The 15,027-nt window shown below is 47.0% G+C and overlaps 1 protein-coding gene across 3 annotated transcripts in view; it reads right to left on the reverse strand.

Annotated features, from left to right (window-relative positions):
• Positions 1-8,582: 8,582 nt before the first annotated feature.
• Positions 8,583-15,027, reverse strand: part of LOC308688067 (NACHT, LRR and PYD domains-containing protein 3-like) — an 88,864-nt gene continuing 82,419 nt past the window's right edge. For 2 of the 3 annotated variants that reach the window (XM_081360918.1, XM_081360917.1), the window contains exons 6-7: positions 9,585-9,631; positions 8,595-9,509 (exon numbers count right to left, since the gene is read on the reverse strand). In XM_081360918.1, the coding sequence (XP_081217044.1) occupies positions 8,959-9,509; positions 9,585-9,631 (598 nt within the window). In that variant the 3' untranslated portion in view covers positions 8,595-8,958. Of the gene's footprint in view, positions 9,510-9,584; positions 9,632-15,027 lie in introns of all 3 variants that reach the window. The other variant, XM_081360916.1, reaches the window with a different exon arrangement.

The following is a 15,027-nucleotide window of genomic DNA, read 5'->3' on the forward strand; positions in this document are numbered from 1 at the left end:
TACTGAGGCGAGGGCCAGCAGAAAAATGGTTTTGAAAGTGAGGTATTTGAGACCCACAGAGTCTAGCGGCTCGAAGGGAAAAGCTTTAAGGGCCTCCAGGACCAAAGACAGATCCCATATCGGAACCGAAGGTGGCCGCGGAGGGTTCAGCCTCCTGGCGCCTCGCAGGAAACGGGTAACGAGTTCGTTTCTTCCAAGTGCGCGGTCGCGCGCCGAGTCGGCGAACGCAGCAATCGCCGCAACATATACCTTGAGCGTGGAGGGGGACCTGCCCGCGTCCAAGAGCTCTTGGAGGAAGTTCAGAACCTGTGGAACCTCACAGGACTGAGAGTTCAAACTCTTCCCTGTACACCATTTATTAAACACTGACCATTTAGACGCATAGAGCCGCCTCGTCGAGGGGGCTCTGGACTGCGAGATCGTGTTAACTACCCCTTCTGGCAGATCAACGAATATTCGTTGATTACCCACGCATGCAGAGACCAGTGCTCTGGATGGGGATGCAGAATTGACCCTCGGGCTTGAGAGAGAAGGTCTCTCCTCACCGGAATCGGCCACGGGGCTGTGTCTGACATGTTCACCAGCTCCGGGAACCAGGGTTGGTTCTCCCAGTGCGGGGCTATGAGGAGCACTGCGCAGCGCGTTTCCCTGATCTTCGCTAATACCTGAGGCAGCATTGAGATCGGGGGGAAAGCGTACAACGGGACACTGGGCCAAGCCTGGGCCAGTGCGTCCTCGCTCTTCGAAAAGAACCTTTTGCACTGAGCGTTCTCGCTTGTGGCAAAAAGGTCCAATTTCGCTTCGCCGAAGCGGAGCCACAACGTCTGTATCGTCTGGCTGTGTAACGCCCATTCCCCTGGGGGAACATTGTCCCTGGACAGTTTGTCCGGGCCGTCGTTCAGGTGCCCGGGCACGTGCGTGGCTCTCAGCGAGCGCAGCGAGCCCTGAGCCCAGACCAAAAGGCGTTCTGTTAGAGCGCGCAGGGCTCTGGATCTGAGTCCGCCCTGGCGGTTCACGTAGGACACCACTGACATGTTGTCTGAGCGAACTAGCACGTGGTGTCCCCGCAAGTATGGGAGAAAATGCTTCAAAGCTTTCTTGACCGCTAACATCTCCAGACAGTTTATATGGAGGTTCCGCTCTGGGCCCGACCAGGGGCCGCAGATTGGTCTGCCCTCGTAAAGCGCTCCCCAACCCATGTTGGACGCGTCTGTCGAGACCACTTTGCGGTGTGAGATGGCTCCCATTGTCACTCCCTGACGGTACCATTCGGGCGCTAGCCAGGGCTGCAGGGCTGAGAAACAGACCTGAGTCACGCTGACTCGAGCGCTGCCCGAAACCCACGCTCCGCGGGGTACTTTCGATTTCAGCCAGCATTGTAGCGGGCGCATACGAAGTAAACCCAGCCGTAGGACCGCTGCGGCTGATGCCATATGGCCTAACAGCCTTTGGAAACGTTTCAGAGGGAGGTATCTGCCCTTTTGGACGGATGCGGCGAGGTGTCGAACACAGCGCGCGCGCTGTTCTGACAGCCTGGCAGTCATCGCCACCGAGTCCAGTTCTATTCCTAGGAAGGAAATAGACTGACTGGGGATAAGTGAGCTTTTGTCCCAGTTCACCGAAAGACCCAGGCTTTCCAGATGACTGAGAAGCGCTATCTTGTGAGAGATGAGTTCCTCTTTTGACTGCGCTAGAATGAGCCAATCGTCCAGATAGTTCAGGATTCGCATGCCCTGTTTTCTCAGGGGAGCGAGAGCTGAATCCATGCACTTCGTGAATGTGCGGGGTGCTAGGGACAGGCCGAAAGGCAGGACGGTATATTGATACACCTGGCCGTCGAAGGCGAATCTCAAGAATGGCCTGTGACGGGGTATAATCTGGATTTGAAAATACGCGTCTTTCAGATCGAGAGATATAAACCAGTCCCTCGGGCGAATTAGCGCGAGGATCTGCCTGGTCGTAAGCATTTTGAACGGCCGTCTCATGAGGGCTCTGTTCAAATGTCTCAGATCTAATATGGGTCAGAGCCCGCCGTCCTTCTTGGGCACGAGGAAATAACGGCTGTAAAAGCCCTCCTCGGTCAGAGAAGGAGGAACTCTCTCTATCGCCTTTTTTCGCAGCAGCTTCGCTATCTCTGCATGCAGCAGATGGGCTGCTTCTGCGTTCACTTTCGTTTCGGTCCGGGCTAGAAAGCGTGGAGGCCGACGACTGAACTGTAGCGAATAGCCCTGTATTACCGTGTCCAGCACCCATGTCGACACACCCGGAATAGCCTTCCATGCATTCGCACTCATAGCTCGAGCAAGAGCGCGCAAGTGGTTTTTTCTAGAATACTCTGTTCTCCTGTTATTTCAGTGCTGTATTTTAATCGAGGTAAGGCCATCTTCGATTCTCTGCTTACTTTGTATTTTTAACTTCACATAATTCTGTATTTTAGTTAGACGCGCTGCTTTATTTAACATAAAGCCGCGAGTGATATTAATTATTATTGCAGTCTAATTTGCACTTAAGCCGTTGCTCTTATTGCAGTTTCGTCTTGGCACATTTTCGCGTTATTCAGACTTAATTGCCCGACCGAAACAGCTTATGTAAGAATAGATTTAAATAGTGAAGTCTCAGATAACTCCATAAGGACCAGCGAGCAGCACGCAAGAGACACAACAAGAGCGCGCAAGTGGTTTTTTCTAGAATACTCTGTTCTCCTGTTATTTCAGTGCTGTATTTTAATCGAGGTAAGGCCATCTTCGATTCTCTGCTTACTTTGTATTTTTAACTTCACATAATTCTGTATTTTAGTTAGACGCGCTGCTTTATTTAACATAAAGCCGCGAGTGATATTAATTATTATTGCAGTCTAATTTGCACTTAAGCCGTTGCTCTTATTGCAGTTTCGTCTTGGCACATTTTCGCGTTATTCAGACTTAATTGCCCGACCGAAACAGCTGTACTCACTCAAGCGGTGAAAGCATTATCTGTATATCTGTGTAATTTGCGCGCTGTCGCGGAAGCGTCAGCGGAAGCGTTCAGCTCTCGTGTTCAGCCTCATCGTGTGAAGACCGACTCGGGTAAAGACCATCGACTCTACCTGCGCGACTCCACCGAGCAAGGACACCAGAAAGGCACTTAAGTATCTCCTTTTCCCTTTTCCTTCACTCTTTTTATCTTATTGTTCACCTTGAACAACATGTGCTTTCAACACATTACTGTTATCACTCGGCAACGCCCTTTCATCACGCTCAAAAGGCAGCGCAATACTGCCAATCTGCGTCCCATTCTCTCATCCGCACACACTCCTCTCTCTCTTTCCGTGGGTCTATGGAATTGCCAGTCAGCAGTCAATAAAGCTGCCTTCATTCCAGCCTTTGCATCTCATTCTACTCTAAATATCTTGGGCCTGACTGAGACCTGGATTCGTCCAGAAGACTCAGCAACCCCCGCTGCTCTCTCTAGCAATTTCTCCTTCTCCCACTCCCCTCGCCAGTCTGGGAGAGGTGGGGGTACAGGGCTCCTCGTTTCTAACAATTACAAATACTCTGCGCTCTCTTCTATATGCAACAACAACTCATTTGAATATCATGCTATTACACTCACAACTCCCATTAAGATCCATATTGTAGTCATTTATCGTCCCCCAGGTCAGCTGGGTAATTTTGTGGATGAGCTGGATGTGCTGCTGTCCTCCTTCCCTGAGGACGGCACCCCACTTCTAGTCTTTGGTGACTTCAACATCCATCTCGACAAGCCGTATGCAGCAAACTTCATCTCTCTCCTAGCCTCTTTCGATCTCACACAACTCATCACCACAGGTACTCACAAATCAGGCAACCAACTGGACCTGGTTTACACACGCAACTGCACCACAGACAACATCTTAGTGAGACCTCTCCATGTCTCAGATCATTTCCTCATTACCTCCAGTCTACAACTCTCTACCCCTGCACCACCAACCCCACCACCAGTCACTTTCAGGCGAAACCTGCGCTCACTTTCCCCCTCCCATCTTTCCTCTGCCGTCTCATCTTCTCTTCCCTCACCCTCACAATTCTCATCTCTGGATGTGAATACCGCAACGGATACCCTATGCTCCACTCTAACCTCTTCTCTAGACATTATCTGCCCTCTCTCCTCCAGGCCAGCACGCGCCACTCCCTCTAACCCCTGGTTATCTGAGGTTCTTAGGGAACACCGGACCGAACTCAGGGCAGCGGAGAGGAAATGGCACAAATCAAAAGACGCATCTGACCTGAGTACGTATCAATCTCTCCTCTCTTCCTTTTCTGTTGATGTTCATGCTGCAAAATCTTCATACTTCCACAACAAGATCAACAACTCCTCCAACACACGATTACTCTTCAAGACATTCAACTCTCTCCTCTGTCCACCTCCACCACCACCCGCCGCCTCCTTAACTGCTGACGATTTTGCGATCTTCTTCACCAACAAAACAACATCTATCAGCAGTCAGTTCTCAGCTCCACACACACAGGAACCCAGACCGACCCCTTCCACAGCCAACATCCCTCTGCCCTCCTTTTCTCCACTAACCGAGGAAGAAGTATCTACACTTCTCCTCTCCAGTCACCCTACCACCTGCCCTCTAGACCCCATCCCCTCACACCTTCTACAAGCCATCTCTCCCACACTTCTACCAGCACTCACACACATCATCAACTCATCCCTTCATACTGGCATTTTCCCTACAGCATTCAAGCAGGCTCGGGTTACTCCACTGCTTAAAAAACCAACGCTAAACACATCATTTGTAGAACATTACAGACCTATCTCTCTCCTACCATTCATTGCGAAGACACTTGAAAGAGCTGTTTTCAACCAAGTAACATCCTTTCTGTCTCTCAACAACCAGCTGGATGTCAACCAATCCGGCTTCAAGAAAGGGCATTCTACTGAGACTGCATTACTGTCGGTCACAGAAGCCCTACGGATCGCAAAAGCTGCTTCCAAATCCTCAGTCCTCATCCTCCTGGATCTGTCTGCTGCCTTCAACACTGTGAATCATCAAATCCTTCTGTCCAGCCTCTCAGCACTGGGCATCACAGGAACTTCACTCCACTGGTTTGAGTCCTATCTCTCAGGTAGGTCCTTCAAGGTCGCATGGAGAGGCGAGGTATCCAGAGCACATCAACTGACCACAGGGGTTCCCCAGGGTTCAGTTCTTGGTCCCGTCCTCTTCTCCATCTACACCACATCACTGGGACACATCATACAAGCACACGGCTTCTCCTACCACTGCTATGCTGATGACACACAGCTCTTCCTCTCGTTTCAACCAGATGATCCCACAGTAGCTGCACGGATCTCAAGCTGCCTGGCAGACATCTCGACGTGGATGAAGGAACATCACCTGCAGCTCAACCTGGCAAAGACTGAGCTTCTCGTCCTCCCTGCCAATCCGTCTCTACAGCACAACTTCACTATCCAGCTAGGGTCATCATCAATCACCCCATCAAAGTCGGTGAGAAATCTTGGAGTAACGTTTGATGACCAGCTGACCTCATTTCTAGGCTTGACTACTGTAATGCTCTTCTGGCCGGACTTCCATCATGTGCAACTAAACCCCTACAGATGATCCAAAATGCTGCAGCCCGTCTTGTCTTCAACGAGCCAAAGAGGGCCCACGTCACTCCTCTGTTCAGCTCACTGCACTGGCTACCTCTCGCTGCTCGCATCAAGTTCAAGGCATTGACGCTTGCTTACAGATCTATCACAGGCTCAGCTCCCTCCTACTTTCACTCACTCCTACGAGTCTACATCCCTGCCAGAAGCCTACGATCGGCCAACGAGCGACGTCTCGTGGTTCCATCCCAGAAAGCCACAAAATCACTTTCCAGAACATTCTCATTCACAGTTCCATGCTGGTGGAACGCTCTCCCCACCCTCATCCGGAATGCAGAATCCCTGACAACCTTCAAAAAACATCTGAAAACCCATCTCTTCCGGGAGCACTTAACCTCATAAAAAAAAAAAAAAAAAAAAAAAAAAAAAAAAAAAAAAAAAAAAAAAAAAAAAAAACCTCCCCTTTCCCTCTAAACCTCACTTATCGGGCTTATGCTACTCTGAATAATGCCTGAACTTTGTATCTTGAGCACTTCTTGCGCTGCTTTTTGCCTCTTCATGATGACTCGCTTACTCTAGTCCTACTTTGTAAGTCGCTTTGGATAAAAGCGTCTGCTAGATGACTAAATGTAAATGTAATAGCTAGGGGTCGAATGGCCTCTGAGTCCCGTCCGTCGCATAGCGCGGGACGAGGAATCTGCAGTGGCGGGCGCGCGCTGCGCGCTGAGACAGTGCTGCGAGACGGGGACTCGCTGATAGCAGTGACCGGCCGAATTGCGCTGGGAGAGCGCGCGTGAGTGTTTACAGCAGAGTGTGAACGCGGGGGAGCAGGCACAGGACTCTTTATTAAAACACGGCCGGTGGCGGTGGCGATATCTGAACCCTGAATGTGTGAGACAGAGCGAGCAGTGTGTGGTTGTGAGCACTCGTGAGCGGGCACATTTCTTACACTTATCGCTCGAGCGGCAAGAGCGCACTTTATGCGAGTGTGCTCTGTAGGGTACACAGGGGGATTTGTGCTTGTGTGTAGAAATGAACACTGGGTTGTGGGCATATTTACTACACTCATAACACTGTCGGCATGAGCCGAATGGCCAGATATTATGCTCATATTGTGATTTATCTGGGTCGCCGTAAAAACGGCGTTTGAGTGCAGGCGAGTGAGTCGACACACTGGCTCGTTGGCTGCTGAAAACACTACTGCAGTAGCCTTTTTTAAGGGGACTGGCAGAGGAAGACAGATGAATTTTGACGGCGGTCCGGCGGGACCCGGCCGTCTTTTCCTCCCGACGAGTGCTAGGAGGACTTCGCAGGCTCGGACTTCAGCGAGACTCGAGGCCGAGGCCCTCGCGGGGGCGGCGGCCTGCGCTGGCTGGTTGAGCGGGACCTAGGGCGGCCGCGCTGGCGCTACTGTGTGGTCGGAGGGCGGGAAGAGCGCTGGGCAGAGCTGCGTGCAGGAGGCTCTGTGCTAGAGCGGCCTGCAGCGGAGCTCGAGCGGCGAGGCAGGAAGAGGCTCATAGCCTGTGATGCCTTCTGCACCTCCGTAAACCGGTCCACGAGGCCACTCACTGCTGGTCCGAAGAGGCCGGTGGGGGAGAGCGGGGCGTTAAGGAAGACGGACCGCTCTGATTCTCCCATATCGGCTAGCGTCAGCCACAGGTGGCGCTCTGTGACGGTGAGCGAGGCCATTGAGCGACCGATAGCTTGTGCAGCTACCTTGGTAGCGCGGAGAGAGAGATCTGTCGCGCTGCGCAGGTCGGTCAAGGTGGTCTGGTCGGGGCCCTTCTCGTCCAGCTGGCGGAGGAGGTCGGCCTGAAGGACCTGAAGGACCGCCATCGTGTGCAGGGCTGAAGCGGCCTGTCCGTTAGCCGAGAAGGCGCGGTGGACGAACGCCGAAGTAGTCCTGCAGGCCTTGGACGGGAGGGCAGACTTTGAGCGCCATCTCGCGGATGGGGGGCAAAGGTGCGCTGCGACCGCCTGTTCGACCGGAGGGATGTCGTTGTATCCCTTCTCCGCGGCTTTGTCCACTCGTGAGAGAGTAGCTGAAGCTGGAGAGCGGAGCCTGGCCGAAACCGGAGCGTTCCACGCTTTGGAGAGTTCCTCGTGGAGCTCGGGCAGAAAAGGCGCTGGTCTGGACGCTGTAGACTGGCGGCGGTTGGGCAGGAAGCATCCATCGAGCCTGTTCGGTGGAGGCACCGCAGGCGGGGACCACTCGAGGCCTAAGCGCTCGACTGCCGTCGTGAGGAGGCGGAGAAGCTCGGTGTCCACACCGGTATGGGTCCTGCCAGACTCTTTTGAAGACGAGGCGGAGCGGAGTGAACCGGACCACTCTTCGCTGTCTGACGCCAGAAGAGAGCAGCTGTCCAGAAGCGCGTCCACTTCCGCTTCATCCTCAGAGGCGACGGCATCGCGGGCCGTAGCCGGCGGCTGCGCGTCGGGAAGCGGGGGAGGCGAGGGAGAGAGCGAGGCTCGCGGGAGGTGCTCCGGCGAGGGCCTGACTCGAATCTCCGGCTCCGGTGGTCTCTGCGAGCGGCGTTTCTTCTTACGCGGCCCGGAGACAGTTGGAGCGGGTTCTGCATTGAACAAGGCGAGTCGAGCCCGCAGGGTCGACATCGGCAGTTCCTCGCAGAATTCGCAGCCGCCCGAAGACAAGGCAACGGCTGCATGGTCACGTCCCAGGCAGAGAGCGCAGATCACGTGGCGGTCTCTGTCGCTGAGCGGAGAGCGGCATGAACCGCATGAAACTCGAGGCATTTTGAAACAAACGCCTTGCTCTTTTAGTGAGTGCTGCAAGAAAAACACACACAAAGCAAGCGAGAAAGGATATATCGCCGGATAGCTGAGCTGGCACGGCAGGCTGAAGGCGGCGAAGATTCCACCGGCTTCCTCAGGCTGTCCTAGGCTGGCTCGTTGCTGGTTTCGACGCAATACGAGAGAACCTCTCGTAAGAGAACTCAGGGTGACAAACGTTTATCATGAATGAAAATAACAGTCAAAGATCAACAACTGAAGAAACATGTTCAGACTGAAACAGGAACAAGCGTTTATTGACCATAAACTACAATAACATGATTAAACTGTAATAAAACATGTGAATTAACAGTGAAATACTGGAGGTGACAGTAGATTAATGTTCATTTTACAGTTATCTCTATGATTATATAGATGATGTGTTATTCATCTCACATTATTGATTATAATAATCCTGTGAGATCCAGCAGTTTTAATCAGATCATCTGAAGGATTTTAATAACACATTGTGCACAAATAAAGTGTGTGAATATCAATAACGGTGATAATGCAGTAACACACACAATCAGTTACACAGCTGGAAAAATTTAGTGAGTGTGTGTGTTTATGTGTGTGTGTGTGTGTGTGTGTCAGTCAGTGTGTTTGTTGTTTAATGTGACACAGAGACACTGAAGAGTCTGAATAAGGAACTCTAAATCCAGCACAGAGGGGTTCAGTGAATGTGTGTGTGAATGTGTGTAAGCGTGTGAGTGTGTGTGTGTCAGAGACGCTGTAGAAGGACAGAGTGCCGGCCAACACGTCCACAAACACTCCTACTCTCTTACAGGATCCTGAACCAGCAGAAACATCAGTGGAGTTATTATTGTGCCAGACAGAGAATCTGTGATCAGAGCAGTTCAGACTCCAGGACTTCACATTACATCCAAACCAACAGTCTAAACTCTCTCCTTTCCTCTTGATTCCTTTATATGACACTGATATATCAGCACCATCTCCACTCCATTCAGCCTCCCAGTAACAGCGTCCAGTCAGACTCTCTCCACACAGAACCTGAAGACACTCAAATCTCTCTAGATGACGAGGATACGACTGACTCTCTTCCACAAGCGTCACCTTTCTGTTCTCCTCAGACAGAGCGAGACGAGTGTGTGCTGTGTTTGGATCCAGTGTGAGATCAACGGCATCTGAACACAAGAACACACACATTACAACAGCAACATTTACAACAACACACACTAAAACTGTGTTTGAGGACTTACATCTGTGTAGTCTTGATGTCATCATGAACTCTCCACATTGATCCACACTAGAAAACACACACACACACACACACACACACACACACACACACACACACACACACACACACACACACACACACACACACACACAAAATATAAAATAACCTTAAATAATGAATAATTAAGACACACACACTCACTCTCTCTCTCTCACACACACTCTCTCTCTCTCTCTCTCACACACACACTCTCTCTCTCTCTCTCTCTCTCACAGACACACTCTCTCTCACAAACACACACACTCACAGACACACACACTCTCTCTCACAAACACACACTCTCCCTCTCTCACAGACACACACACTCTCTCTCACAGACACACAATTTCAATTTCAATTTTTCAATTTCAATTTCATGTTGCTTTATTGGCATGACAAAAAAAAAATGCACCCGTGTTGCCAAAGCATAAGAGCAAACATATTTAAACAACAACAAGGAGTTAATACATCTGATATAGTAATACAAGTAAACAGGATAATTATGATATAGATGCAGATACTAAACACATTCTGTGCATGTCCCTCAAAGGGTACATTGAAACAATTATATATATATATATATATATATATATATATATATATATATATATATATATATATATATATATATATATATATATATATATATATATAAAACATAAAAATAAAAGAGAATACAGACAAAAAAAAAAAAAAAAAAAAAAATCAAATATATATATATACCTCTTATACAAGTTTCTATTTATTTAGCCTTGTATTGTGGCAGGAGAAGACATATTTAGCTGCTAGCCATGCTGTGCTTTTATCTTCCCCTAATAAAAAAGGAAGCTTTTTGTCCTCAGTGTAGGTAGTGAAGCCTGGTATATGTTTTTCAAATTTTTGGAAATATTTGTTTCTTAAGTCTTCATATTTGGGACATGTACATAGAAAATGTAATTCTGTTTTGATACCCTGGTGGCAGTGTGTACAGACTCGTTTCTCTCTTGGTCTCCACACTTTTAAATGTCTACCTCTTTCAATTTCCAGCTCGTGGTCACTGACTCTGTATTTTGTTAAAATTCGTATTTCTTTTGGATTTTTTGTTTTGAGATATTCGGCCAATTGGATATCTCTGTTCAGGGTTTGATAACAGAGGAGTTTGTGTTGTATTTTATTTTCATTTTGCCATTGTTCTGTATACTCGTCTTTTAATTTAGTTTCAAATCTTTTGATTGAAGACTGAGGATTGTGTCTGTGGCGACTCTGATGCTCGGTGTACCTGTCTCTCTCTCTGCCTGTCTGTCCACTACTGACTGTGTTTATCTCCGTGTACCTCTGAGCCAGCTGGTCCAGGGGGTGGACATCTGAACCCCGCTGGTTGCTCAGGAGAGCTTTGTATGCAATGGAATTTTTATCAGCTTGATTTAAATGCTGCCAAAATTTAATTGACCTTTTTTTAATTTGAATTTTCAGAGGGAATATACCGAGTTCTGCTCTGCATGCATTGTTTGGGGTGTTTGGGCGAACTTTTAGAATAATTTTACAGAATTCCAGTTGCAGTTTTTCAGTGGGAGTTTTATCCCAGTTTTTAAATTCTGGTTTCGAAATCGGGCCCCAAACTTCGCTTCCGTAAAGCATTATTGGTGTTATCAGAGAATTGTAGATTTTTAGCCAAATTCTTGCGGGGATATTTGTTTTTCCAAATTTGCATTTGATTGCATACAAAGCTCTCCAAGCTTTATTACATAGTGTGTTTATGGCCAGGTTGAAACTCCCTGATGCACTAATTTCAACCCCTAAGTAATTATATCAACCCTTTTGTTCTAGTCTGGTGTTGCCCAGAGTGAAGTTGTAACTCTGTCTATTTCCCAGAGATCTGGCTCTCCTCTGAAATACCATAACACTGGTCTTTTTCAGATTGACTGTCAGTGCCCATTTCTGACAGTACTGCTCTAGGACGGACAGGCCCTGTTGTAAACCTTCTTCTGTTGGGGACAACAGAACCAGATCATCGGCATAGAGCAGGAACTTGATGTTGGTATCATGAAGAGTGAGACCTGGGGCTGCAGATTGCTCCAACATGGTTGCTAGTTCATTGATGTAAATGTTAAACAGTGTTGGACTCAAACTGCATCCCTGTCTCACGCCACGCCCTTGCTTGAAGAATTCTGTTCTTTTGGAGCCAATTTTTACTGCACATTTATTTTCTGTGTACAGTGATTTAATAGTGTCATAGACTTTACCCCCTATCCCGCTTTCGATAAGTTTATAAAAAAGCCCATCATGCCATATTGTGTCAAAAGCTTTTTTGAAGTCTATAAAACATGCAAATATTTTCCCATTTTTAATTTTGGTGTAGTTTTTAATAAGGGTGTGGAGAGTATAAATGTGGTCTGATGTACGATATTTTGGTAAAAAGCCAATTTGATTTTTACTTAAGACATTGTGCTTGGTGAGAAAGGACAGTATTCTGGCGTTGATAATACTGCAGAAAACCTTCCCCAGACTACTGTTCACACTAATGCCTCTGTAGTTGTTAGGGTCCAATCTGTCGCCATTTTTGAAAATAGGGGTGATGAGTCCATGGTTCCAGATCTCAGGGAAATAACCAGACTCCAGAACGAGGTTGAACAGCTTGTGGAGAGCTGCCTGCAGTGTAGGGCTACTGTGCTTTAGCATCTCAGGGCAGATGCTGTCCACTCCACAAGTCTTTCCAGCCTTCAGAGCCTTCAGTTGGATCTGTATTTCTGTTAGTGTTATTACTGTATCTAGGGGGGTTTGGTAGTCTTTCACCTTTTCCTCTAAGTGGTGAAGTTTTTCAACTACTCAGTGTTGTTGGGGGGTGATTGCACTATAATCAATATTCTTATACAAAAATTCAAAGTGATTTTTCCAGATCAAACCATTTTGTATTGTTAATTTATCTTTAGTTTGTCTTGGACTGAATTTATTCCACAAATTCCAAAAGACGTTTTGGTCAATGGCTTCTTCTATTTTGTTAAGTTCTTCAGATCTGTAAAGCTCTATTTCTTATTGATTAGTATTTTGTAGTGTTTTAGTGCCTGATGGTATTGGACCCGTATCTGACTCTCATGGGGTTCTCTGTGTTTTTGGTTTGATAATAGTCTTAGTTGTTTTCTAGCATAAACGCATTCATTATCATACCATTTTTCTTTTGAGGGTTTGTGTTTTGTTATTTTGTTACTATAGTTAATTATTTTGAGATTTGATTTTGTAGCTAATTCAACAAATATATTGTTTAAGTGCTGTATAGCCAAATTTACTCCATCTTTTGTGCATGGGAATTTAATAAGTCTGAAGAGATTAAGTTTTGATTTGATTTCTGTACTCTCAAGTGCAGTTAAATAATTCTCTATGTTGCTGCATTTTTTCCATATATATTTTTGGTGGAGGTCATACATTTTGCTGGTTTCTGATTCTTGTACAAAGCTATACTTTGAAGACTTATTTAAATAAAGAGTTGTTTGGCAGTGATCTGAAAAGGGAAGTTGTGGTGAAACTACAAATGTATTGATATCCTCTGGGTCGATATCGGTTATCGTATAGTCCACCACACTGTTACCTAACACAGAGGAATAGGTCATTCTACCCAGAGAGTCACCTCGGGTCCTTCCATTAACTATGTATAAGCCTAGGCTTTTGCATATCTGGAGAACTTGTCTTCCGTTTTTGTTTATAATATTGTCAAAACTTTGTCTTTGTGGTATTGCGTGAGCTGGGACTGGGGAGATTTGACCGAAAATGTGTTTGTTTCCATCTACTTCGATGTAGTCTTTCTCTTTTCCAGTTCTTGCATTGAGATCTCCACATATTAAGATGTGACCCAATGACTGGAAATGAATTATCTCCTTTTGAAGGTCTTGAAAAATCTCCTCAGTGTAATAGGGGGAGTTTGAAGGTGGGATATAGATTGCACATAAATATATATCTCTGGTGCTATTAACTATACCTCTGTTGATTTTTATCCAAAGGTGAGTTTTTCCTGTTTTCACTGGTGAGATATCATTTTTATATTGTGCTTTATGCCAAATTAATGTTCCCCCTGAATCTCTTCCATTTTTAACATTTTTCTTTTTTACAGAAGGTACCGAAAATTCAATGTAATTATTAGGACAATAAGATAGTAAATCTGAATAGTTCCATGTTTCATGTATAATGATGATATCTAAATTATTTACACTTTTTACAAATTCAGGATCTGAAGTTTTATCCCCAAAAGTTGTGGAGTACAAACCCTGGATATTCCAACTACTAATTGAGAATGACATTTGTCCAGATATAGGATCTGTGTTTCACGTAGAAATGTGAAAAAAAATAAAATAAATAAATAAATAAAATAATAATAATAATAATAATCCAACTCCAACGATATTAAGTATTATAAATGCTATGTACCTGTTATATATGTTATAGATGATACATAGGTTTGGTGTCTAATAATGTTGAAAGCCCATGTTAATTTAACAGTTTTGAGCACAGCAAGGTGACTAGGTCTCTTATCTGGTTTGGATCACAGTGGGCAGATGGTGGTATTGGTGCTATGGCAGCTAAGGCGTAGCTCTCTCTCTGGCTGGGTGGTGCAGATGGTGGTATTGGTGCTCTGGTAGCTATGGCGTAGCTCTCTCTCTGGCTGGGGGGCTGAGGCATGTAGGTAGGTAGCTCCCTCGGTGGATGGTGGGCTGTGACTTCGTTAGGTAGATAAATCTCTCTGGGAAGGCAGGGCTGTGGCAGGTAGCCCTCTCTCTTTGGATAGTGGGTTGTGACAGGTAGATTTCTTGGTTTGTTTGGTTGTACTGTTGTTGTGGTTGTTTTGTGTAGGGGGGCTGCTGAGGGTACATCTGCTGGGTAGGGTGATGTCTGCGTGGGTGAAGAGAGTTTCCTGATTGAGTGGAGTTTCTTCTGCGGTCAGGTGTGGAAGTGCATCGGCCTAGGGCAGTGTCTTTGAGGCTCTTCGCAAATAGTCCCACAGCTCTCTTACTGAGGTGGATGTGGTCACATAAGTGCTGCTGAAGTATGTCTCTGTGGAGGGCTACATGGACGTTTTGCAGTTCTGCGCATTTCTCTCTAATCTCCGCGTTGATTGTATTAATTGTGTGTTGGGGTGTGTCAGTCCTTGGAAGTAAAGATGATATAGTTACTCTTGCTCTGGGGTATTTCTTTCTCGCTTTCCTTGCCACCTGCAACAGTGCTGATGGTAGGTCGCTGATCCTTGCAGTCAGGTCGTTGGTCCCTGTGTGGATCAGAATGTGCTCCACATCTTGGTACCTCTGTTTGGATAGCTGCTCACTAGCCTTCTTCGTGGTGGGGCTCCAGAGTTTCACTGCTTCTCGGCCTGGGAAGAGGCGTTTTAAGTCAATGTGTTTCCCGTTTGAGTCACACAATAATATGATCTGAGAAGTGTGTGCTGTGTGTGTGTGATTGGG

Source organism: Scardinius erythrophthalmus (assembly GCF_964197995.2).
Source record: "Scardinius erythrophthalmus genome assembly, chromosome: 1".
In the NCBI taxonomy this organism is placed as follows: domain Eukaryota; kingdom Metazoa; phylum Chordata; class Actinopteri; order Cypriniformes; family Leuciscidae; genus Scardinius; species Scardinius erythrophthalmus.